This window comes from Entelurus aequoreus, linkage group LG02 (genome assembly GCF_033978785.1).
Source record: "Entelurus aequoreus isolate RoL-2023_Sb linkage group LG02, RoL_Eaeq_v1.1, whole genome shotgun sequence".
Classification (NCBI taxonomy): domain Eukaryota; kingdom Metazoa; phylum Chordata; class Actinopteri; order Syngnathiformes; family Syngnathidae; genus Entelurus; species Entelurus aequoreus.
In genome coordinates, this window is record NC_084732.1 from 57224798 (window position 1) to 57251675 (window position 26878).

The window sequence follows — 26878 nt, forward strand, 5'->3', positions numbered from 1 at the left end:
CCGTCCAAAGGCTGCTTGTTAACATCTGGAAGCACTTTTTACACTGCCTCATTTAGCTGCAACTTCAGAGGCAACTGCTAAAACACAAAATGTCTTTTATAAAAGTAGATACAACTTGTGATTTTTCTATCCACAACCTACCTTATGGAGTGTTCTCCACTTCTGAACATGTAAGTGCTGGAGGTACTTTTTGCTTTCTCTTAAACGTTCTGCATGGATGCTTGCTGTTGTCAGTAACAGTAACTAGTAACACATAAGCAAACAGCATATATTATACCATTTTTATATCTTTATATGTTTTCTTCCTCATGTCAATTTAATTTACACATTTTTATTTTGTTGTAGGTTTGTATTTTATAACTATGCATCATGTCTTCTTTAAATATATATTTAAAAAAATATATCTTATTTTAACCAATTAAAAAAATATTGAATCATTATTTATTTTCTATTTATATAATTTCCTTAGGCCAAGCGTAGGATTGGGGTTGCTATTGGGGACCAGATTCTGGACCTGAGCGTGATCTTCTCACTTTTTCAAGGACCTGTGATGTCCAAACATCAACATGTTTTTCAGCAGGTACACAATACACACGCGTGCACATGCAGTGATAAATGATATCTGATACAGTATATACTGCACATACATTATATCGCAGTGTACAGTATTTCTAATGTTGTGCTTGGCCTATCAGCCGTCGCTAAACGCATTCATGGCTCTGGGTTATGAAGCGTGGAAGGAGACCAGGAGTACTTTGCAAGTGTTGCTGTCAGCCAATCACAGCACTCTAAGAGATGACTGTGAGCTACGCAGCAGGTGAGCATTTTCTCCTGACCCCTATCAGTGATCAATCACAAGAATGCTTTGGTTTAGAATAATCTTCTATGGCAGGGGTACCCAAACTACGGCCCGCGGGCCGGATCCGGCCCGCCAGCGTCCAAAATCAGGCCCGCGGGAAGTCCCAAGTATAAAAAATAAAATAAAAAAATAAAAATAAAAATCTGTCTTTTCTTATCCACTTTGTACCGCTTGCTACTCACGGTGTCTCCTAGCACCTCAGGTAAATCATATTGTCTAAAAATGCATTTTCTCTTCGATGACGTGACATCATGGCGCGCGCGGAAAGCGCGCTATATATATATATATATATATATATATATATATATATATATATATATATATATATATATATATATATATATATATATATATATATATATACAGTATATATATATATATATACAGCCCGGCCCCCGGCCAAATTGTTTTAACCCAATGCGACCCCCGAGTCAAAACGTTTTGGGACCCCTGTTCTATGGTGTCACACTCATGCCTTTGATTCACAAGGAACATATTTTTATCAATATAATATTTGTCTTGTCTGACTGCATGGGACAAAAATATGTGTTCTACCTGCTAACTGTCTTTGCTATTGTACGTGTTTTACATGTAGTTAAAAACTTTAATACAGTATTTACATATAATGCATGACTATTTGATCTTCTTTGTTTATATATCTCAAAACTCAAGCTCTGTAATTTAGTTTCCAAGATACTTCATTTTGGGGTTTGTTTTTGTGTCTGCAGAGCTTTTGTCTCTCAAAGTGCAGCCACGATGCATCTTCCAGCTGATATTGGTATGTTTATTTGAAAAATCTGGATGCATATAGCATACAATTATCAAATACATAGTCAATATTTTAAGTTTGTATTGTCTTTTGCAATATGAATTTGAATTGTTATGGAATACTTTATGTATATATATTTTCATCTTTATAATTTATAGGCGCTAGTATATTGTAAATATAATATTGTAAAATTGTATTACACTTCATTGTATTACATGTTTCACATTTAAATAAAAATATTTGTTTAGAATATTGAATAATTATGTTTACATTAATTATCTATTAAGTATTGAATTTAAATAAAATATTCTATTATATAAATATATATATATATATAAATATATATATATACATATATATATATATATATATATATATATATATATATATATATATATATATATATATATATATATATATATATATATATATATATATATATAATATGTCTTGTGTACACACTATTATATATTGTACATTTATCTGTGTACACCATGTATTACACATTGTAGTACACCATAACAATATATTTGAAATAGCACAATTTGAAGACAACTTAAGTAATGCCTTTAATTTTTTAATTAAGAATATTGCAGGGGAGTTACATAGGATACAAATTAATGGAACAATAAACTGAATTTACATTTTTTTATTATTTGATATATTCCTAGATTATCCAAATTAAATGAAATAATCTAAATAATATCATATATGCCAAGGGATGGGCACCTTTTGAACCGGTACAGTACCAATTCCCAGTTTGTGGGAATTGATGTTTGATAAATTGTTCAATCAATCAATTAATGTTTATTTATATAGCCCTAAATCACAAGTGTCTCAAAGGGCTGTACAAGCCACAACGACATCCTCAGTACAGAGCCCACATACGGGCAAAGAAAACTCACCCCAGTGGACGTCAATCGTCAAATTGTTGGTACTATTGTGTTTTCATTTGGTAATGAATGTTAATTTTTTCGACAATTAATCGTTTTTTATATTAACAGTGAGCTGATAATGATAACTATGCTGTCCAGTTCTTATAGCTTGTTTTCTTACACTTCTGAGTCTCATTTCTAAGCATTATATAGTAGACTTTGCATGCAGTTGCAATTCCAAGACATTAGATGACGGTAGTGTATAGAATACAGTGTGTTGATTTAATCAGGAAGTAGTCTTTGCCATTAAGTTGAATGTGTCAGTCTAGTCATTTGTTAAGCCCTACAAAGTGTTTATACTGTATACACACCAGTTGTTTGATTGTAACATGCATCTTAGTTGTTAATTTGATGACCAAATTTGGAGTTGTTGAAATCGTCATGTAAAATTGCTAACGCTAATCATTATCATGTATATGGCATATCTGATTTAAATTAGCATTGAGCTAGCACATTTTGAAAAGTGGAGCCTTACTTTCCTTTCAATCGCTTTCTGTCAGGCAAGCTTGATTTGTTGGCATGGAAAATGCTTATAAACAGTCTGCTAAAAAAAACGCCTGTTTGCTCGCCAAGTGCTTGAGCTGGTGCGGCGTCTGCGAGCAGACATGACGTCACGTGCGACAAAGGTTTAGAAATGTGGTGCTGTTTGATTTTATTTTTACATGAAGCGATACCAGGAAATACGGAAAAGTATGAAACGCAGTACCAATCTCTAAATACGCCAAATCGCCAACACATTTTGTTTTTGGAAAAAGTCAATAGATAACACCGATGTTTCATGTCTGATGTAATTTAAAAAAGATTTAAAATTCAATTAAAAGCAATTATAAGTGTAGTTTATGGACTGCTTTGTTGTTTTTTAAATTTAATCAAATTATTCCTGAATATAATGTAGCCAACATATTGTTTTCCTCCTAACTTTTTTATTGTTCCTGATCATCCTTCATAATTTCCACATGCAAGTTTGATCCTATTAGATTTATATTGTGCCGTTGGCCAATAAAAAACAAACTATGAGCTACAAAGGAAAACAGATTAAGGCAATTTTAACAAGAAAACGTTTATGAATTATAAAGAATTATATGCCACATGGATGTGTTATGATATTTGTTTCGGCTGCCAATGATTTTTTTTACATGACAAAAATATAACACTTAGCACTAGGTGTCAGTGTTTCCTACTGACAGGGGATTCTTTAACCTAAAATATATCACATTTTGTTCTTCCTAACTTCTTACAGGTGATTATACTGACTTCTACTCCTCCAGAGATCATGCAACTAATGTAGGCACCATGTTTCGCGGAAAGGAAAATGCACTGATGTCAAACTGGTAAATTATATAACCATATCTTGTCATCGAAATATATTAATAATAGTAACTATTTGGAACACATTGTATAGGAATCTTTGATTATTGCACCATGTACAGGTTTGATTTTATTGATATTTAAGATAACGATCACATTTAAATATTTATACAGCATGAATCCAGCATGAGTATTAGATTCCCATTTTACTGATAGTTCCTGGTCTTTATTCATGTGCTTGTATGATTGCTATTATGTGCAGGCTGAGGCTTCCAGTAGGCTATCATGGCAGAGCATCGTCGGTGGTTGTGTCGGGCACCCCCATTCGTCGACCCGCAGGGCAGATGAGACCTGATCAGAGTAAGTTCATAACATGCACTTAACCGTACACTGTACATTAGGGGTGTAACGATTTGTTTTAACAATTCGATTCGATTCAGAATTTGTGGTTGTCGATACGATTCAGGGACGCTATTATTTTTTAAGAATGATACAATCCGAAACAATTCAGTGAGTTGAAATTGATTTGGTGACTTTTTAGCTAACACAATTCAACCAATGTGACTGTGAAATAAATACTGGATACTGGACAATGCAGGTAACGCTTCATATATTCCTGTTATTTCTTGTAAGGGAATTATGTATAAACGAATTATGGATACAAACAAGCAAGTAAACAACAATTAATGACCAATGCATTCACATCTTTTTTGAATAAGGGTCCCAGGTGTACGGATGCATGTATGCCCCCTCATTCCTGATGATGGTGTTTGCATCCACTTCCTAATTTCCATAGCCTTCTTGATCCATCTCTTGTAGTTATTTGTTTCTAATTAAATTGGGTCCCAGTTGTTGTGTTCCGGAAGTCAATGCGTTGCCATAACTTGTCTGCTGTCATTTTTGTTGTGTCCTAAAGTAGTGTTGTGGCTTTATATTATTGTGTTGTGTCGTTTGCCTTTGTTGTGGCTTTTGCAATTGTGCTATAGCTGAAAGTTTTTGTGTTGTGATTCATGATATTGTCTTGTGGCATTTGCGTTTGTTATGACCTTTCTCAACCACTGTAGGTATCCGCTATTTTTGTTTTGATGACGCCACAGACGGGCAAACAGACTTATGGTTTAACATCCTTATCATTAAAAGTGATTAAATCCAATGTTTTCCTTTTTCTAGTATCAATAAAATCGATCTATTCCCTTTTAAAACAATGATGGATCGATATCGATCTTCCGGAAAGCAAACTTCCTGAGCACAGATCAATATACTTGAAATTTAGGAATCTAAATTGATCTTTTGATATATTGATCAATCGTTACTCCCCTACTGTAGATTTACTGTCAATGACTGTTTTTTTTTAAGTTCAAGAAGACCTTCAAGAAGAATATACAATGATATACAACACATAACAGTAAAAACAATGTTTATCTCTCCTTTGTTCTAGCAAAACCTCCTGTGTTCGGCCCGTCAAAGCAGTTGGACATTGAGTTGGAGATGGTGATTACAAGTTTGACTATGCATCATTCTAAAGAAGGCTTGATACCTATGTCCTTATTTAATATTGCAGTACAACATGTGTTTCTCTGTTTAGGCCTTCTTTGTTGGACAGGGGAATTTGCCTGGGGAGCCAATCCCCATTGAGAAAGCCCATGAACACATCTTTGGCATGGTACTCATGAACGACTGGAGTGGTGAGAACCTAATCACATTATATGATATTTATCAGGGATATTCAACTAAATTGTTTTGGGGGCCACATTTCCAGAAAGCTCAGGACACGGGCCTGGACTTCTCCCTTAAATATTATTCAGATTTTGTATATTCCTGACAAGCGGCGTCTTCAACAGTAGACATTTGTTGTTGGTCTTTATTTATTTTATCAATTACAGGAGCGCTCAGTTGTTTTTAAAGGACCTTCTGCAAAAAAGCTAGTCAAAGATATTATCGATTAAAGCACTATAGTGTTTTAAGAATCTGCTACAAAAATGTGAGTTTCTCAGAAGTTGATATAACTGAACTCGTGGGCCACCGGTTGAATAGCCTAAAGAAGGGGAACAAATGACTGCATCTAAAGTAAACACGCTACAGCAACACCTTAGTTACATAAATCACATACGAAAAATACATGTAAATGCCAAAAATGAGAGGACTTAAAGGGGTGCCTCTAAGAACGCCTCAGTCATGTAAATCACAAGTTTGGAACCCAAGATGTATTTGCTCTGGTCTAACTTCCTCTAGAAAACAACAATTTGAGTCAATGACCATGCTGGCATATAATATTCACTCGCTGAATTCAAGGCATGTTGACACAATCATGCAGACATTTCCTGGAAAGTTCAGACTTCAAACTGCCTAAGTGTCTTTAAATGTTGTGAATCTTTTAAAATTTGACTTTAGTTCACAATCATTATGAGAGACAACACACATATCTTTTTTTTTTTTATATATACAATTTTAAAGATGATAAAAAAACGCTTGAAAGATGCGGCTATTTGGAGTCACCGTTGTAGCCTTCAAATCCCTCTAAAATAACTTTAAACCCCTCCAGCAACCTTTTTATTTACGCACTGCAAGTCTATATATAATGTAGTAACAGACACCTTCATAACAATATGTAGTACGTTCAATATTTACCGTATTTTGATCATTTTGATCATTTCCGGAATTGACTTCTTCCGCGCATTGATTTCTGTTTCCATAGCAGCGCACGTCTGACTTCTTACAACCAAAATGTGTTCCTACTTCCGGAATCGAACGCGAGTGTGTTCTCATCATGGCAGACTTGGTAACAGACAACAAAGACGACTATTTTTGGACAAATGAGGATTCACAACCTTATACTTTTTAACTTAAATATACGGAAGATTGACTACTGCTTATAGAAGCCAGCACGAAGGAAGAGTGAGACGTTGGTGCAGACAGAAGCTGGAAGAGTCAGGTGAAAGTGACGATGCTATGAATATGAAACTTGGAGCCAAGCTATTTCGACATAAATGGCATGCTTACCCAAAATCAACAGGAAACGTTCCGGGTGTGGTGGACCAGACGAACAACTGTCCATCGATTGAGTAACTTTAATATCAATCATGATACACGCATCACGCCATACGTGTTAGTACAACTACAGTACATACGCTGTCTGGCTAGCTATGTACAAACAAAACATGAAATGTGGGCTAATACTTTACAGATACTGTGATATGATTGTTCATGTTTTTAAGTCAGTACAGATTGGTGTCATATTGCAGTGTTGCGCATTACAATTGTAAACGCTTTTCGTGTTGACGTAGAAACTAGCTTATCTCTTGCCATAGCAAGTTTATACAGCTAATACCGCAGCATGACGATCTGTTACTACGCTAGAAAAAGAGTTCCTCAGTGTTCGCTCTTACAATAACAATGTCTCTACAGTTTGGTTATTATACAGGCTACATAACGTAAATTAAGTATTGTTGATGGTTTTTGAATGCATTTTTTAAGTGATTAGAGGTAGAATTGATTGCTCCCATTAGCTGCTTTGCTAGCCACTTGGAAGGAGACAATTATGTAAGAAAGCAAAAAAAATAATTTTGTCTTCTTGTCTCTCATAAGTATTGTGAACAATACGCAAAATAAAATTTTTTAAAAGTGCAGTTCCCCTTTAAGTAAAACTAGACTCATGATCAATAATATTCAACATGATGTCGTATTTGTGTTGTCCTAAGTATTCGGCACCTTTCACATTTGAATCCATGCATGACATATCAATGTGTTTTTATGTGGATTGTGGACAGACAGTTTTTTTCCCCAACTACACTGATGTTGATGGCAATGTTTTTTAAAACAAGAGTGAGGGGAAATTGGTGTTTTGTTAAGATTTGTGCTCCGGTGGATATGGCTTTAGAATTAACCAGACTGTTCTTTGGAGGTAAAGCATAGTTATTTTTAAACATTAGTTAGTTAGTTTCAGTTTATTTTGAACATGCATACAATATAATTAAAAAGTAATACATCACCTATTTTCAGTTGTTTCATTACAGCATGTCCGAAAAGGAGTGGGAAGAAGCAGAGCTTATTTAATCCTACCCCTTTTTGTATCAAATAAGTTTTATACCATTTCTTTGTTTTCTGTAAAAGAACAATGAAAATGAGTATATAATTTCATATACAATATGTAAGTAAACAAATATGAAATACATAAATAGATATTGCACATATAAACATACACTCAATAATTAAAGTTCTCATAAATAAATAGTTAAGTAATTTATGGTTCACCTAGGACAGGGGTCGGCAACCCGCGGCTCCGGAGCCGCATGCGGCTCTTTGACCACTCTGATGCGGCTCAGCTGCATACTTGCCGGGTTTCAGTGCCTCTCCCGGGGCCAACATTCTCGGATTTTCCACCGGACAACAATATTGAGGGCGTGCCGTGATGGCACTTCCTTTAACGTCCTTTAAAACATATCGTCGCGTCCGCTTTTACACCATGCTATCTGCGTGCTGGCTCGGTCACATGTAGTATACGGACTTTGTTTTCTCACGTAAGTGACTGCAAAGGCATACTCCTTGGTCAACAGCCATACAGGTTACATTGAGGGTTGTGATATAAACAACTTTAACACTGTTACTAATATGCGCCACACTATGAACCCACACCAAACAAGAATGACAAATACATTTCGGGAGAACATCCGCACTGTAACACAACATAAACACAACAGAACAAATACCCAGAATCCCATGCATCCCTAACTCTTTCGGGCTACATTATACACCCCCGCTACCACCAAACCCACCCCCGCCCCCCGTGCGTCGGTTGAGGTGGGCGGGGGTGTGTAATGTAGCCCGAAAGAGTTAGGGATGCATGGGATTCTGGGTATTTGTTCTGTTGTGTTTATGTTGTGTTACGGTGCGGATGTTCTCCCGAAATGTGTTTGTCGTTCTTGTTTGGTGTGGGTTCACAGTGTGGCGCATATTAGTAAGAGTGTTAAAGTTGTTTAAACGGGCACCCTCAGTGTGACCTGTATGGCTGTTGAACAAGTATGCCTTGCAGTCACTTAAGTGTCTGTAGAAGCCGTATACAACATGCGACTGGGCTTGCACGCTGTTTGTAAAGATTGTAGAGGGCGCTAAAGGCAGTGCCGTCATAGTACGCCCTTATTATTGTTGTTTGGGTGAAAATCAGAAACATTAGATAGAATAGTTGCTCTGAAATTCGGGAGTCTCCCGGTAAAATTGGATGGTTTGGCAAGTGTGATGCTGTCAAGCGGCATTCATATAAAACTTGCGGGCCGTACTAACATTACATTTTCATATTAAGGTGCGGGCCGTGTGTCTGAGACCCCTGGTTTATACATAGCACAAAGCACAAAAAAAACTTTGTATGCAGTGTTATTTCATTTTAAATTTCAAAAGAGTTTTGTGGCTTCCATTGTTTTCTTTATTTTGTGAAACGGGTCAAAATGGCTCTTTGAGTGGTAAAGGTTGCCGACCCCTGACCTAGGAGATGAATGAGATTATCTTTTTTTTTTTAAGGTTCAAAATGTTTATCATAATTCTTCTTCTTTGTACTTGTAGTTTGAACAGTTTCCTAAACAAAATAATATTAGTACTTTGTTTGATTTTCTTGCTTAATCCATTCCATAATTTAATTACACCTACTGATATGCAAAAAGTGAATGTGTATGTGCATACAAATGTTTTGAATTAAATTTTCCTCTATAGATATATTTCTCCTCTTTTGCTGAGAAGAATTGTTGTACATTCTTTGGTAGCAGGTTATAGTTTGCTTTGTACAAAATTTCAGCTGTACACAATAACTAGTGAGCAGCAGAGAATATGAAGTGATTTTTGGTCCAGAACATGTTTTGATTTATTCATTATTGACATGTTTCTTGCTACTTTATGTTGTATATTTTTACATGAGGTTTTCAGTTTGTTTTATCATCTATTACTACACCCAAAAATGTTTTTTTTTTTACCCTTTTAATATCTACTCCGTCTAATTGTATTTGTGTTTGACTTTCCCTTCTACTGTTAGTGAATAGCATTATTTTCGTTTTACTGAGATTCAAAGATAGTCTGTTTTTGTCAAACCGTCTTTTTAATTTGTTCATTGTGTCTGTTATTAAACAGTACTTACTTTAAGTCCTTTGTTACATTACAAATGTTGTTTATATAAAGATTTAACAATTTTGGTCCCAGTATTGATCCCTGGGTACACCACAAGATATATTCAGCTCTCTAGATCTTTGTTCTCCTGCCACGGTACTAATTGTTATTCAAACGTTCTTTCTTAATAAGTTAATGTGTTACCTGTGTCTATTCTCATTCAGCTCGGGATATCCAAGCTTGGGAATACGTTCCTCTGGGTCCGTTCCTGGGAAAGAACTTTGGTACAACAATCTCACCATGGGTGGTCCCTATGGAGGCCTTGTTGCCTTTTGTGGAGCCCAATCCTGTTCAGGTTAGGGTTTTATCTGAAGCAGACTGATATTTACTGTTGTTATTACATAAATATATTGTATGTTTACAAATTAAAAGGTGCAAACAGAAAAACTGTTTCATACAATAATTTTGCAAAAAAAAACTACTAGTTGCAAATGTACAATCAAATAATAACCAACATTAAGCACTGATCAGTGTAGTACAGTCTTTATTTTATATAACAATATTTCTTCTTGGTCCCCTCTTGTTGCAGGATCCAGAGCCCCTCCCCTACCTCCGACATCAAGATCCTTACACGTTCAACATCAAGCTGTTTGTATCTCTAAAAGGTATGCACCTAACAAAGTATTGTGTCATTTTGCAGTTACACAGCACACACACACCATCTCATCTATGTTATGTCTCAAATTAAAAACTTTTGTCAGTACACTTTATACTGTATACTGCAGGGGTCCCCAAACTACGGACCAGCGTCCAAAATCAGGCCCGCGGGAAGTCCCAAATATAAAAAAAATAAATAAAAATTCTGTCTTTTCTTATCCACTTTGTACCGCTTGCTACTCACGGTGTCTCCTAGCCGGCAAATCATATTGTCTAAAAATACATTTTCTCATCGATAACGTGACATCATCGCGCGCGCGGAAAGTGCGATATATATATCTAATATATATATATCTATATATATATATAGATATATATATAATATATATGTGTATATCTAATATATATATCAAATATATATACATATATATATATGTATATATATATATATATATATATATATATATATATATATATATATATATATATATATATATATATATATATATATATACATATATATATATATATATATATATATATATATATATATATATATATATATATATATATATATATATATATATATATATATATATATATATATATATATACACTACCGTTCAAAAGTTTGGGGTCACCCAAACAATTTTGTGGAATAGCCTTCATTTCTAAGAACAAGAATAGACTGTCGAGTTTCAGGTGAAAGTTCTCTTTTTCTGGCTATTTTGAGCGTTTAATTGACCCCACAAATGTGATGCTCCAGAAACTCAATCTGCTCAAAGGAAGGTCAGTTTTGTAGCTTCTGTAACGAGCTAAACTGTTTTCAGATGTGTGAACAAGGGTTTTCTAATCATCAATTAGCCTTCTGAGCCAATGAGCAAACACATTGTACCATTAGAACACTGGAGTGATAGTTGCTGGAAATGGGCCTCTATGCACCTATGTAGATATTGCACCAAAAACCAGACATTTGCAACTAGAATAGTCATTTACCACATTAGCAATGTATAGAGTGTATTTCTTTAAAGTTAAGACTAGTTTAAAGTTATCTTCATTGAAAAGTACAGTGCTTTTCCTTCAAAAATAAGGACATTTCAATGTGACCCCAAACTTTTGAACGGTAGTGTATATATATATATATATATATATATATATATATATATATATATATATATATATATATATATATATATATATATATATATATATATATATACATATATATATATATACATATGCAGAGTATATATATATATATTGTATATATATATACATATATATATATATATATATATATATATATATATATATATATATATATATATATATATATACAGCCCGGCCCCCTGCCAAATTGTTTTAACCCAATGCGGCCCCCGAGTCAAAAAGTTTGGGGACCCCTGGTATACTGTGTGCAACATGCACTTAGTTCCTGAGTGTGTGCGCATGATCACAGTGTTGTGCTGTCCCAAATCCTTTACTGTCACTGTCGGGGGACGGCGTGGCGCAGTTGGGAGAGTGGCCGTGCCAGCAACCTGAGGGTTCCTGGTTCAATCCCCACCTTCTACCAACCTCGTCACGTCCGTTGTGTCCTTGAGCAAGACACTTCACCCTTGCTCCTGATGGGTCGTGGTTAGGGCCTTGCATGGCAGCTCCCGCCATCAGTGTGTGAATGTGTGTGTGAATGGGTGAATGTGGAAATAGTGTCAAAGCGCTTTGAGTACCTTGAAGGTAGAAAAGCGCTATATAAGTATAACCCATTTAACCCATTTACTGTCCTCATACTGGAAATAATTAATAAATTATATTGATTAAAAAAAAACTGGTAAAGACACATATCGAAAATAAAATAAACACAGATTATTTAAATGAATTATGAAGAAATAAGTACAGGACATTGTTGAGTTGTACTGTTTTTTCCCACCAGGGCAGCGTATGAAAAAATCTTCAACCATCTGCAAGTCGAACTTTAAGGTGAGAACCTTGTGTATCAAGTTTGCGTGTAACGTACACCAACATTACACATTATAATGAACAGCTAATTTTGGGCCAAATTTTCTCAAGGTTGCGTGTACTAAAATATGTACAAACTTGATAGTATGCAAAACTAAACTACTAAGATAGTGCACAGAAGATTACATCTGTTAAATGAGCAAAATAGCGAGAACAATCCATTAAGCGTGTCTTCATGTATTTGCAGAATATATGCTGATTATCAGAACATACAATACTGGCAAGAGGAGATTCACTTCCCGCCACATGGCAGATTTTTATTTTCATTTTTAAAACATACTCTATGTACTGTAAATTATGGCCTAAATTAGGGATTTTAAATCAAAAGATGAACTTAAAAAAAAGCAATACTACAGTAGTATTGCCCAGTAGGTGAGACTAAACCAAACAGAGCACACTGTTCAGTATCCTGGCCACTGATTGGCTGAGCCTCAGTGTCAGGCAGCATTACTATTTTGAATTAAAGGAGTGACAATGTGGGTGTTATTTCTTGTCTAGAGGATTCTCATAATGTCAAAAACCTATTTAGAATGTAGTAAACAGATTTTTTATGTTTCTACTGTGTAAATATTTGATTAATAAATAATTCCTACTTTTCATCTACCGTAGTCAGACTCCGAACCAATTTACAGCGATAAACAAGAGATTACTGTATAATCATTTAGTAAGTTATTTTTCTATATTCAGCACGATAGGAAAGGCAAGTGCAAACTAGCACAGTTACACACAAATGGTTGCGAAAAGTAGGCAATCATGACGATGGAGAGAGAATCCTCCATCCGTGTGCATGTCAACATATTTGGACTGTGAGAAATAAAACGATAGACATATTGTCTATTCAGCAATTCCATTTTATAATTATGTAACTGTTGAATGACTTAAAGGGACTCTTTACAACTTGCTCACAGTTAATTTTTTTAATCCTAAAAACATAAAACCACCCCTAGCTTATGTCACTATTACTTGTTTAACAGAACATTTAAAGTGTCTATATTTGTCAGAGTTACTAATTATTGATAAAAAAAAAAAATTGCTTGTTGGCCTGAGAAATGTATTTGGCGTTCAGACTCGTCACTAACCGTTCTCACGTCCACACGTACAAGCAGGGAGCGCATGTACATACACAAAATCAGTCCAAGAGCAAGAGACTCATGTTGTTGTTACCATGGGCTATACATTGAAAGATACGTAGCTAACATAACTAGCCAAATCGGTAAAGGTTGCAAACAGCCTTTTAAGGGGATGGTTAAAACAAATGCAATTGATTTCTTTAGGTGTCTGCTGGCATTTTTTGTGTTTTTAATGGTGTTCGTTTTTTTTATTGATATATCTCAATGTACAAAAATATTCTTGCTCCATGCATTTTCTTACGCCTGGATTTTAGTGTAACATTACAGTTATAGCAGATGTTTTTGGCACAACACCGGTGTCTTCCTGCTATCTACCTTCGGCGTGCTAAAGATAGTTTCTGTGTCAAGATGCTCTTTTGTAACGCCCAGAAAAGGTTTTGCCGATTATAGCTGTGCCCTGCATGTTCCACAACATAAAAGAACACTACAGGTTGGAGCATGATGTCATAGAAGTGCAATACATTTGTGTCTCTATTGTAACAGCCTAAAAAATACTTGTTTAGTTAGTTCTGCACCACGTTTGCACTTTTTATAGTCTATCACACCCCTACTAATAGAATACAAAATGTTGTACTTTGCACACACTCTTTAGCACTTTAGGCCCTTAATGTGTAACCAAAAAATCTGACTACATTTACATGTGCCATTACTATGCTGATATGAAACAAAAGAAATGATAACATAGTTTATATTTCGATGTGGAATATGACAAACTTTGCAGATTTTTTAAAAAATTACGGCATGTTTACAAGAAGCGCAATTACTAGAAAGTACTTGCTTTAACTTGTCACTAGTGACTTTTGTAAAATACTAAAACTAAACAAAGTTTGAAAAGCAGCCGACAAAAAATAAAAATAGTTTTTTAGTGATGTTTTGTGTGTAGTACATGTACTGGACCATGAAGCAGCAGCTAGCCCATCACACTGTCAACGGCTGCAACGTCAGACCTGGAGACCTGCTGGCTTCTGGAACCATCAGCGGACCTGTAAGTGTTTCCTGGCACACTTTCCCCTTAAATAATTGCTTGTATTCAATATTAACATCTCCTTAAAGACAACAATCAATTAAAAGGGACCCTTGATGATTTTCCTTTTGATTGACACATAAATGTTACAATGTTGCTGTGGAGGTCTTGCTCCTCCAGGTTCGTTGGACCACCAATCCCCGACATCACCACTCCTTTTCAGCATTTACAACACGGTTTATTTTACAATAATCTTTGTTGGATGGTGCAAAAGTCTTTGTGCTTTTCAGCAATCGTCTTTGCCTCGATTGAGCACGTCAATGGTCTCTCTGCTCTGCTTCGAATCGTGTTCACCATCAAAACCTTCTCCTTCCTGACTGCTGCCTTTAACAGAGCGACAGGTGATCAGACAAACACTCTCAGCTGTGTCATCTACTCACCTGCCGCTAATCTCGAAGCCGATCCTGGCACACCCCGCTTCGCTGTAGGTCCGCAAGCCACGCCCCCTCCCCACATACCTCCACCGCCAGACTCAGGCCGGGACGCCGTCCGGCCACGCCCACTCCCCCCCCGCCTCCCCTGTGAGGGAGCGGGAAAGGAAGTCACGGCCACGGCCATCTGCGCCTCCGTTCTGTGAATCACTCTGAAGTTGTAGGGTTGTAAAGCTAGATACCAACGGGTGATTTGCGCGTTGGCATCTTTCATGCGGTGGAGCCACTGGAGAGGTTTGTGGTCCGAGCAGAGGCTGAATGAGCGCCCCAGGAGGTAGTATCGGAGGGCCCTGATCGCCCACCTGATGGCGAGGCACTCCCTCTCCACTGTGCTGTACCTGGCCTCCCTTTCGAATAACTTCCGGCTGATGTAAAGGATGGGTCGGTCGACGCCCTCCACCTGCTGGGACAAAACCTCTCCCAGTCCTCTGCCCGACGCGTCAGCCTGCAGACAAAACGGGAGAGAAAAATCAGGCATGTGCAGGACCGGCTCCTAGCAGAGGGCCTTCTTAACCCTCTCAAACGCCTGCTGGCACTGCTCCGTCCACTGGACCAGATCTGGAGCACCCTTTCGGGTGAGGTCAGTGATTGGACTGGTTAGGTCCGCAAACCGGGGGATAAACCTCCGGTAGTAACCTGCCAGACCCAAAAACTGCCTTACCTCTTTTTTCGTCTTGGGGTTTGGGCAGGCCGCAATTGCCGCTGTTTTGTCTACCTGCGGCCGCACCTGCCCTCCTCCCAAGTGGTACCCCAGATACTGTACTTCCCTCCGGCCAACTGCACACTTCGCCGGATTGGCGGTGAGCCCTGCCTGTCTCAGGGACTCGAGCACTGCCCCCACCCGCCGCATGTGTTCTTCCCAGCCGCTACTTTGGATGATGACGTCATCCAGGTAGGCAGCCGCGTATGCAGCGTGGGGTCGCAGTACCCGGTCCATGAGGTGCTGGAACGTGGTGGGCGTACCGAACAAGCCAAACGGAAGTGTCACAAATTGGTACAAACCTTCCGGAGTGGAAAAGGCAATTTTTACCTTGGACTCTGGTGACAAGGGAATCTGCCAGTAGCCCTTGGTTAAATCCAGTGTCGTGAAAAAAACGAGCAGTACCCAGCCGATCCAGGAGCTCGTCGACCCGAGGCATTGGGTACGCGTCAAAACGTGATACTCCGTTCACCTTGCGGTAATCCACACAGAACCGCACAGACCCATCCTTCTTCTCTACCAGAACGATGGGGCTCCCACAGTGCACGCACTGTGGGATTCTTCTATTACCCCCAATTCCAGCATGGATTTTAATTCCGCCCGAACTACTTTGCGTTTGTGTTCGGGGAGCCTGTATGGCCGAGATCGCACCGTAACACCCGGGCTGGTCTCAATATGATGCTGGATGAGATTTGTGCGCCCGGGCCGAGAGGAGAACCCACCAGAGAAGCGCCGCTGCAGCTTGGCAACATCCGCTCTCTGCGCTAACGTGAACTGGTTGTCACAGGGTAGGAGAGGGGGTGGGGCAGAGTGCGGGATCTCTGGTCCCAACTCCTCTTCCTCCCTCACTACTGTTACCATGGAAACAGGCTCCGCCTCCCTCCATGCTTTCAGTAGGTTTAGATGGTAGATTTGAGTGTCTCCGCCCCGGTCCGAGCGTCGAACCTCGTAATCCACATCACCCACTTGCCGTGTGACCTCGAAAGGTCCCTGCCACCTCGCAAGTAATTTCGAGCTGGATGTTGGGAGTAATACTAGCACTTTTTCTCCCGGTGAAAATTTTCTTAGCTGGGTTCCCTTGTTGTACGTGCGTTGCTGCCGTTCCTGGGCACGGAGCAAATTCTCGCGTGACAAGTGCCCCACCGTGTGGAGTTTTACTCGCATGTCCATGACGTACTGAATTTAATTTTTGCTGGAGCTTGGACCCTCCTCCCAACTTTCCTTAATCACGTCCAACACCCCGTGCGGTTTCCTGCCGCACGATAACTCAAAAGGCAAAAAGCCTGTGGAGGCTTGGGGTACCTCCCGCATCGCAAACATTAGGGGATCCAGCCATTTATCCCAATTTGGTTTGTCCTTGTGCGTAAACTTACGGATCATGGTTTTTAGCGTCTTATTTAGCCGCTCCACCAGCCCATCTGTTTGTGGATGGTACACGCTGGTACGGATCGCTTTAATTCCCAATAACCCGTACAGTTCCTTTATCGTGCGTGACATAAAGGACGTGCCCTGGTCATTCAGAATCTCTTTCGGGATTCCAATTTGGGAGATGACCTGAAACAGAGCTTGCGCAACACTCTTTGCAGAGATGGAGCGCAGGGGCACTTCTTCGGGATAGCGCGTTGCGTAATCCACCAGGACTAACACAAAGCGATATCCCCGTGTGCTCGGGTAAAATGGTCCGATGAGGTCCATCCCATTTCTCTTGAATGGGACCTCCATGAGCGGCAATGGGCGCAAAGGCGCCTTCGCAGTGGCCGCTGGGTTCACCAGCTGGCAGTCCGGGCAGGCAGCGCACCACCGGCGCACGTCTGCCCGGATGCCCGGCCTATAGAATCGGACCATGACCCGATTGAGTGTTTTATTATACCCCATGTGGCCAGACATGGGATTGTAGTGCGCGGCCTGGAAAACCATTTCCCGGCGGCATTTCGGCACCAACAACTGGATGATTTCCTCTCCTGTTTGAGTGTCACGGCTCAGTCGGTACAATCTATCTCTAATAATGGAGAAGTTAGGGAATACCCGCGCTGTTCCCGGGCGCACTAGCTGACCGTCGATGTAATCCACCTGGTCCCAGGCCACACGCAAAGTTTCATCGCGAGACTGCTCAAGGGGAAAGTCCTCCGTAGGGCGCCAATAGGGAGCCGGGGGGGCTTCCCGCGAAGCCCCCACCGATTCCCGCTCGGCAGTGTCGGATGGACCCGCGTCGCCACCGAGAACTGCGCGGATACTCCCCTTTACTACGGTCCATGAACGCACCCCCACGCATTGTGTCAGTAAACCTCTAAACCCCGGCCAATTTGTGCCCAAAATTATGGGGGGCGAGAGGTGCGTACTTACAGCTACCTCGACCCTATGCTTTTGTCCCTCATACCAAATTTCTACTGGCAACATAGGGTACTTGTGCACATCCCCATGAACACACCTGATTTTTAGCCGTGTTGCCTGCCTCAAAGCCCCGGGTCGAACCAGGTTCTGGTGGATCATGGTCTGCCCGCAGCCCGAATCCACCATCGCCTGCTATGTACTCCCTTGTATCGTTACCTTGATACCGTACGTCTCACCCAGGCCGGGGGAGGGCACTGAAGGGCCGGCCACCCGGGTCACGCACCCCACCTCCACCTGTGTAGGTCCATGACGCGCGTGACCGGGCAGCCCACGCCTCCAGCACGCCTGCCCAAGCGTTTGAGGGGCCGTCTGCGCGGGAGATGTTCTGGGGGCAGCAGCCGGGACCTGCAGAGAAAGAGCAGAAGAGTCACGCAGGTCATGATGTGGGATGTGCTCTACTCTCTCCTCTCGTCGCACGCTCTGTCCGTGCGCCAGGGTTGCCGGATGCGCCTCGCGGTGGATGGCCAGGTGGTCCTCGGCGAGGGTCACCGCAGCTGCCAAGTCCCGGGGCCGGTGGTACCGGACCCAGTCGGCCGTCTTTTTAGGGATCGCCTCCAGAAACTGCTCCCGGACGAACTGGTGCCTGCCGTCTCCCTCTTCCGGCTGCAGCCAGCGCGTCGCCGCCTCCTGGAGCCGCTGGCAAAAGGCGAATGGCCGGTCCTCCTTCCCCAGCCGCATGGACCTGAACTGGCGCCGGTATTCTTCAGCGGTACAGCCCGTCCGGTCCAGCACCGCCCTCCTCAGGTCCAAAAAGCGCACTTGGGACGCCGCCGGCAGGCTGAGCACCGCCCGCTGCGCTTCCCCCGTCAGGAGTGGCAAGAGCTGCACCCCCCCACTCTTCTTCCAGCCACGCGCATGCTCTCGCCGTGGCCGCAAAAATGTCCAAAAAGGCATGAGGGTCCTCTTCATCCCCCATGCGGTGAATGGTGATGGCCGTCGGCCCTGGCCGTGCCCCGCCCATCTGTTCTGCCATCGCCAGCAGGACCTGGCACTGTTGGCGGGTGCTTGCTGCCACCTCCGCGAGCACGCCCGCGAGAGCCGTCATGGGATCTTCCTCCCCCGCCTCTGGTGGTCCTTCCCGGTTGGGCGCCAAATTGTGGAGGTCTTGCTCCTCCGGGTTCGTTGGACCACCAATCACCGACATCACCACTCCTTTTCAGCGTTTACAACACAGTTTATTTTACAATAATCTTTGTTGGATGGTGCAAAAGTCTTTGTGCTTTTCAGCAATCGTCCCCCCCCCCCCCACAGTTGCATACTCGTGTTAAACAATGCCAATGTATCAAATTACAAGGTTCATTCATGTGGGCGGGAGCTAGCAGGCAGATTTGGAAGCTTCTGAATGCTGTGTTTTGGAGTATTTTTTATAACAGTCAGGTCACTGGGCAACACGGTAGTAGAGGGGTTAGTGCGTCTGCCTCACAAAACGAAGGTCCTGAGTAGTCGTGAGTTCAATCCCGGGCTCGGGATCTTTCTGTGTGGAGTTTGCATGTTCTCCCCGTGACTGCGTGGGTTCCCTCTGGGTACTCCGGCTTCCTCCCACCTCCAAAGACATGCACCTGGGGATAAGTTGATTGGCAACACTAAAATTGGCCCTAGTGTGTGAATGTGAGTGTGAATGTTGTCTGTCTATCTGTGTTGGCCCTGTGATGAGGTGGCGACTTGTCCAGGGTGTACCCCGCCTTCCGCCCGATTGTAGCTGAGATAGGCTCCAGCGCCCCCCGCGACCCCGAAGGGAACAAGCGGTAGAAAATGGATGGATGGAGGTCACTGATTGAGGGATGTACAAATGCGGTCATTCTTGGACATGCCAACTCCCTCTCTACAGAGCTTACATAGCTGAGCCTGTATTCCCAACCTCTATGAAGTAAATGCTCCCGTGTTTATTTGTCCAAAACATTTTACATAGGACTGTTTTGTCAAGATGGGCCACGACGAAATTGGATTAGCCGCTAAACTCAGACAGAAAAAGACGGTGACCTTTCAACTTAGTTTGAGTAAACACAAGAGAAGTCTAAAGCTTTTGACATGGTGAGTTACGAATCACTGTAGACTAGGCCGCTGAATGCGGATGCACTGCTAAATTAATTTGCATCACAAGGATCTGAAGGGAGGATAACTTTTTCTACTACGCATGTTCGTTTAATCTATAATAAAGCTCACCAAGTCGTCAATTTTCAGATTCACCATCTTAGATTTGACAGTGTGATTGTTTGAAGCAAATAAATACAGTTCCCTCATGGCCACAAGAAGAGAAAGAGAGACATCCTGCCACCTCTGGCTCCTTGCAAATTGTCTGTCTTCTCCTTCTTCCCAAGGACTGATAAACTGTTCCACAGTTCCAAAGGGGGGTTGGGTTGTCTTTGTCCCATCTGACTCTAGTTTCCAGGGAAACTGCTCCTTTCGCTGGCTTATCTTGATGATTATTGCCACTCGCAAATACCTCACAACCTCATGTCAGGGCTTTATTGTGTGTCTCTATATGTGTGTTACTTTAAAACTAACCATTTACAGCAATACCAACTGATATACTATTATATGACAGTCAGCATGCATAAATATGATGGGAAGTTCAATATACTAATTTCATTAGGTGTATGTGTATGCTAGCAATATATGTAGTTAGCAATAAAAGTATTCAAATCCTTCAGATCACAGGGTACACACATTTCGATTGATTTAAAATACTAGAACCACTAACCTTTACTGGATCTAGTGCTTCGTGGCTAAAGTTTCATAAAAAAGTACTATCAAGTATAATCATGAATTCATTAAGATTTCATGTAATAAAAAGATTCATGTTATAACTGATTAAACAAACAAACTTGTAGCAGATAACATACATGCAATCCTACATCCATGACTTTACTAAGTGACTCACTAGTTTAACTAATTATTTTGAGTTTTTACAATTACAATATTTGTTATCAAATATAGTCATCATTTCTTATGTGTTAATGAAATGCCTTACAGTGATGTAGTAAATATATGTTCTCAATTCAGACAAAACACTGAACAAATGACATCAACTATGGATGTTGCACATTTTGGAAGAGGTGTGGCTTTCAGTTTATAGCATCTAATAGACAGAAACAATTGGTTTTCTTGCATTTTTACAGTATTTCTATATAGGAAATGCCTTCCAAAGGATCTTAAAAATGGTCAAATATTTTCAACTTTAACCCCCAAAAGGGCTCCCTTGAACCCCGGCTGATATCTTTCAATTCCTCTATATTTTGGAACTAGTTTTGAAACTAATGCCTTTGACATTAGCGTTGGAGTCAAACAAGGAAGTGTAATTGTTCCTACCTTGTTCTCAAGTCTTCATCTCTGTGATCATTATTTTAGTCAAAGACAAGCTAGGCTCCATTTGTTGTGCAATAATCCATCCATCCTTTTTCTACCGCGTGTCCCTTTCGGGGTTGCTGGAGCCTATCTTAGCTGCGAGTCCATGGTTCTCGCCTGGAAAAGGGTGGCGGGCCATCTGCGGGTTAGGGAGGAGATCTTGTCCCAAGTGGAGGAGTTCATGTACCTTGGAGTCTTGTTCACGAGTGAGGAAAGAGTGTATCGTGAGATCGACAGGTGGATCGGTGATCCGTTGTGCTAAAGAAGGAGCTGAGCCGGGGGCAATGCTCTCAATTTACCGGTCGATCTACGTTCCCATCCTCACCGATGATCATGAGCTTTGGGTTATGACCGAAAGGACAAGATCACGGGTACAAGCAGCCTAAATTAGTTTCTTCCGTCGGGTGGTGGGGCTCTTCCTTAAAGATAGGGTGAGAAGCTCAGTCATTCAGGAAGAGCTCAAAGTAAGGTCGCTATTCCTCCACATCAAGAGGAGCCAGATAAGGTGGTTCGAACATCTGGTCAGGATGCGCCCCGGATATCCTCCTGGGGAGGTGTTTAGGGCACTTCCAACCGATAGGAGGCCACGGGGAAGACTCAGGACCTGTTGGGGAGACTATGTCTCCTGGCTGGCCAGGTAACACAAGTCTGGGCGTCTCTGCTTAGGCCGGTGACCCCGCGACCCGAACTCGGATAACTGGAAGAAGAATGATGGACATTGGTAAACAAACACAAGGTGGCCAATGCAAGCAATGTAAAGACAACCAGAAGTGTAATCTTAAAAGATGTGGCATTTATACTGACAACTGGAAAAAGTTAGCCACAGATCGCACAGTCTGGAGGGGTTTAGTTGCTTTCAGCATAGCTATCACAAAGAAATGATATGCCGGGACACCACCAGGAGAAGAAGGAAAAGAAAGATTCATGAAAACAGAACCATCTTCTTTCTTCCATCAGGAATTATTGAATAACCAGTCTGCCAAAGACTTGTAAATAGAGGACTGACCTTGTGATTCACCTACGAGTGCCCAGATTGGGAAAGAAAATCCTACTCGACTCAAGTGATTCCACATGATGATGATATAATTTAAGAATTGCATCATATATGCATGTACTGTATGTGTCCAGAATTTTGATTGATTGATTGATTGATTGAGACTTTTATTAGTAGGATGCACAGTGAAGTACATATTCCGTACAATTGACCACTAAATGGTAACACCCGAATAAGTTTTTCAACTTGTTTAAGTCGGGGTCCACTTAAATTGATTCATGATGCAGATATATACTATCATATATATCTGTATCATGAATCAATTTAGAGCCCCCTATATAGGGGATCCTTTAATTAACATGCTAAATGATGTATTAAATAGGAAAATGTAGTCAAACTGAATAAGTCAGTTACAGTAAAGACTGAATATTATTTTTGCTTGTCTCTTACATACAATATCCATACTGTACGTACACTGTCACCCACAGGATGCAGACAGTTTTGGCTCCATGCTAGAACTATCATGGAGGGGATCTAAGAGCATTGACCTTGGCGGAGGAGAAACCAGAACTTTCCTCCAAGATGGAGATGAAGTCACCATGACAGGTAACATCACTGGTTACTATAAGATAAAGTTAGTTAGCGATGGTTAACAATAGTCTGTACCAGATTCTTAGCCAGGGCCGCCAAGGGACTAGTGGCTACTAAGGAGTTGTTTTGCCTTCAGAGAGGTGAACTGTATTGGTATGCAGGATGGCCGTTCACTTGTCCAACATCAACTCTATGGTGACTAAGGATGGGTGCCTTTAACATCTGAAATTATGTGATACCAATTTTCATTTCATGTATTATTAAGTTGTAATTGTTTAATAATAAAATAGTTTTTGTTTATTTATGTATTTACCATTTAACTGCATTATTCAGTTGTTATGCAGTCGTCCCTCGCCACAAAGTTTGCGGCTTCACTCTATAGCAGGTTTTCTTCAAGCTTATTTTACGTACTTTTGGCCAAAATTTAGCATTTTCATGCATAACAATTGCTGATTAAACTTAAAAAATCAATACCGCAGTAGTATTGGCCACTAGATGAGACCAAATCAATCCAAGTGTGCTGTTCAGTATAGTGGCCACTGATTGGTTCAGCCTCAGACAGCATACAGTTCTGCCTTTACGAGGGTAAAAGTATGAGTTTATGAGGGTTATTTAATGTCAACATGGCTCTAATAATGGTAAAAACTGTATTTAGAAGGGTGTAAAGAAGTTTTTATGCTCTAACTATGAAACCATTTCATGTATAATTAATAATTCCTACTTTGGAGAAATTCCTTTACCACAGTCAAGCCCAAAACCAATTAACACCAATAAATGAGGATTTACTGTATCTTGAATTTCTTACACTCCGGCGTGTTATTTGCAAGTGTTATATACAGTAGTAGACTTTGCATGGAGCTTTTCCATTACTCTAAATGTACCTGTCATGTATTTTGTTGAGTTCTACAAAGTGTTTTACTGTAAGTATTGCACTTTTTACACATCGGCTGTTTGATAATAATGTGCATATCAGTTGTAGTTCTGATTACCAAATGTGGAGGTGTTGAAATTGCCACGTAAAATCCCTAATGCTATTGGTAATTGATAGCATATACGTATACGGCATATCCAAGCATAGAGCTAACATATTTTAAAAAGTGGACTGTACTTTTGAGTGCTTTCTATCAAGCATGCTTGCTTTATTGGCATGGAAAATTGCAACATCACCTAAAGGAGGACCAACTGAGTTTGCATTGAGTGCTTTTTAACCCCACCAAGTGCTTGAGCCAGTGCCCATCCGCAACCAGAGGTGACGTCATGGTCAGAAAGGTATCGAAATATGGTACAATTTGATTTTATGTGAATAGGTAGTGACTGAATTTGGTCGGCATTCGATAAAGTCTCAAATTCAGTACCCACCCTAAATTGGGACCACTCCCAGGGAACATGTGCACCAGAGACAAAATTAGGGCAGGTTCACACCTAAAATTTAGAAGTTAAGAAGCCTTTTAGTTGAAAGGTGAAATAAGAAGTTGCCTTCATCTGACCTTTTTAACCAAATATGCATAAGTCAACTAGAAATATATACCTGTATGTCTATGTGTGAATGAATGATAGGTTCCCACTTCTCTGTGAGCGCTTTGAGTATCTAACAATAGAAAAGCGCGATATAAAATCTAATCCATTATTATTATTATTATTATTATTATTATGTCTTTGTACAGGTTATGGTGAAAAAGATGGATACAGGGTCGGCTTTGGTTCCTGCACTGGAACCATCCTTCCTGCCCACTGAAACCCACTCAATAAAAAGGTGTGCATTTGTTAGTCGAAACTAAATATTCAACTCACACAATATCACACACTGTATTTTTGCCATGATATGAACCTAGGTTAATCATTCATGCATATATCTCTCTCGCTCCATAGGGCAAAGGTGGCCTTGTTACTGGAATTTTCTCACAAGATGATGTTGTGTTACTGTGGTACCAATATCAGTATTATTGATGTCGTGTTTTCCGAGACAAAATCATCTGTTGTGTTTATTTTTCATCTTTAATTAGCATTAAATTGGAAGACATCCTTACACCAAATGAAGTTTGTCAATATCCCTTCTGCACATTTTGTAGCAAGGTGTTTTCTACTGTGTCCTCCAACATTCCAAAACATAAATACTTATCAAGCTGATATTAGGAATTATGACATAAAAAAAAAATTGTTCCAATAACAGATTTAATTTTTAAAAAATGCTTCAATGAGACGAGATTACTCCTACTGTACTGTGAGTGAGTTATGGTGAACAATACAAGCGCTCACGAACAAACATAGTGTTGTTCGTGTTGGAAGACATTTCACGTTTTCTTCTGTCACACACCAAATGCCCTGCAAACAGAAAAAAAATGGCTTCAACACATCAAATCTCAACAAAACACCTGAAACACCATCATTACCAGGACGAGAGACCATGAAAAAGAAAGGCCCAAGGACAAAAAGCCGGCCAGAGACGACTCGACGGCCAACGCAATTTGCAATTTCATTATGGAAATGGACCCGTGGGAATATAATGGTTACAATACTTTGGAAAACAGTCCTTTTAGATCTTTTAATATGCAAACTCTTTCCATCGAGTACAATCGTATACCAAAATACCCTGAGATGCAGAGACGGAAGGCAAAGTGCAGGCAAAAAGTACATTTAATTGGTACAACCCAGGGAGGACCAGTGTGGTCGAAAGCAAAAATGAACCACACGTGAGTGAGAAGACTGACAAGCACAGGTAGGAAAAGCACAAAACTCAGCAATGGAGCATGAAGGTACACAGCACAATGATACAATCCCGTCTTGAAGACAGGGCTGGAATTAGAAGCTGCTTGATTGCTCATAGCCGCCAGGTGAGTCAAACAGGTGGCAGTTGTGAAGATGAGATGCTGAGAAGTAAAAGCAGACAAATGAAAAATAGGAGCACTGGACAAGAAATAATACAAAATACAGAAAATGTATAATAATGTCCAAACCGTCATGTGGGATCAAAACTCAAAAGAATGCTATATTTTTGTATGTTCCACTCTACAAACTATCTACAAATCTAATGTGTGATTTATTAGGTTATGGATTCATGTGAAGATGTTAAAAATCAAGTGCCGCAAGGCAGGCTGGGAGTGCTTTTGGTTTCCAGCAAAAAAAACCGTAACCCAATAAATCGTTTATTGGATCACTTGTAGTATGAAGCATGTCCTGGCTTAGACCTTGTCAACACTAAGTCGTTTAACCCCTTAAACGAATAATTATTTAGCCTAAACCCCGTTTTAGCCACACTAAACCATCGTTTAAGGTCCCCCTCCTCTGACAAATTTTTACACGGGTAAATACGCCGTGTATTTTTTGAATGTCCAGCTCTTAGCTTTGTATGGACTCATTGATCGTTTACAAACTGAGTTAGGAGAGGAAGTGATGCCAGAAAGACCGCGCCCCACACAGGAAGTGACGTCAGAAAGAACGCGCCACAGCCAGCTTCATAATAAAGCGGTTTCGTAACTCGGAGGTAACCACTGGAAATATGAAGGTGAGTCATCCAGACATGCCGTGTTTCTCCTTCTTCTACATGTACAGACGCTTGTGGAAATCACACATGAATGGCCTACTGAAATGAAATTTTCTTATTTAAATGGGGATAGCAGGTCCATTCTATGTGTCATACCTGA

At 40.3% G+C, this 26878-nt stretch overlaps 1 protein-coding gene across 1 annotated transcript; it reads left to right on the forward strand.

Annotated features, from left to right (window-relative positions):
• The first annotated feature begins 16 nt into the window (after positions 1-16).
• On the forward strand, positions 17-25280 carry fah (fumarylacetoacetate hydrolase (fumarylacetoacetase)). The gene is made up of 15 exons (XM_062029767.1): positions 17-170; positions 470-580; positions 696-817; positions 1588-1637; positions 3804-3894; positions 4134-4231; positions 5310-5362; positions 5457-5556; positions 10183-10313; positions 10548-10623; positions 12546-12592; positions 14645-14746; positions 23135-23252; positions 24902-24990; positions 25107-25280. The coding sequence occupies exons 1-14, from the start codon at positions 90-92 to the stop codon at positions 24970-24972; spliced, it is 1251 nt and encodes a 416-aa protein (XP_061885751.1). The 5' UTR covers positions 17-89; the 3' UTR covers positions 24973-24990; positions 25107-25280.
• Positions 25281-26878: the final 1598 nt, after the last annotated feature.

Bases quoted from the DNA above. Each gene is read 5' to 3' on its own strand.
- fah (XM_062029767.1), top strand. From the start codon at position 90: ATGTCTTTTATAAAAGTAGATACAACTTGTGATTTTTCTATCCACAAC. The intron at 171-469 runs GTAAGTGCTGGA...TAATTTCCTTAG, and splicing joins TGTTCTCCACTTCTGAACAT to GCCAAGCGTAGGATTGGGGT. The intron at 14,747-23,134 runs GTAAGTGTTTCC...TGTCACCCACAG, and splicing joins CTGGAACCATCAGCGGACCT to GATGCAGACAGTTTTGGCTC.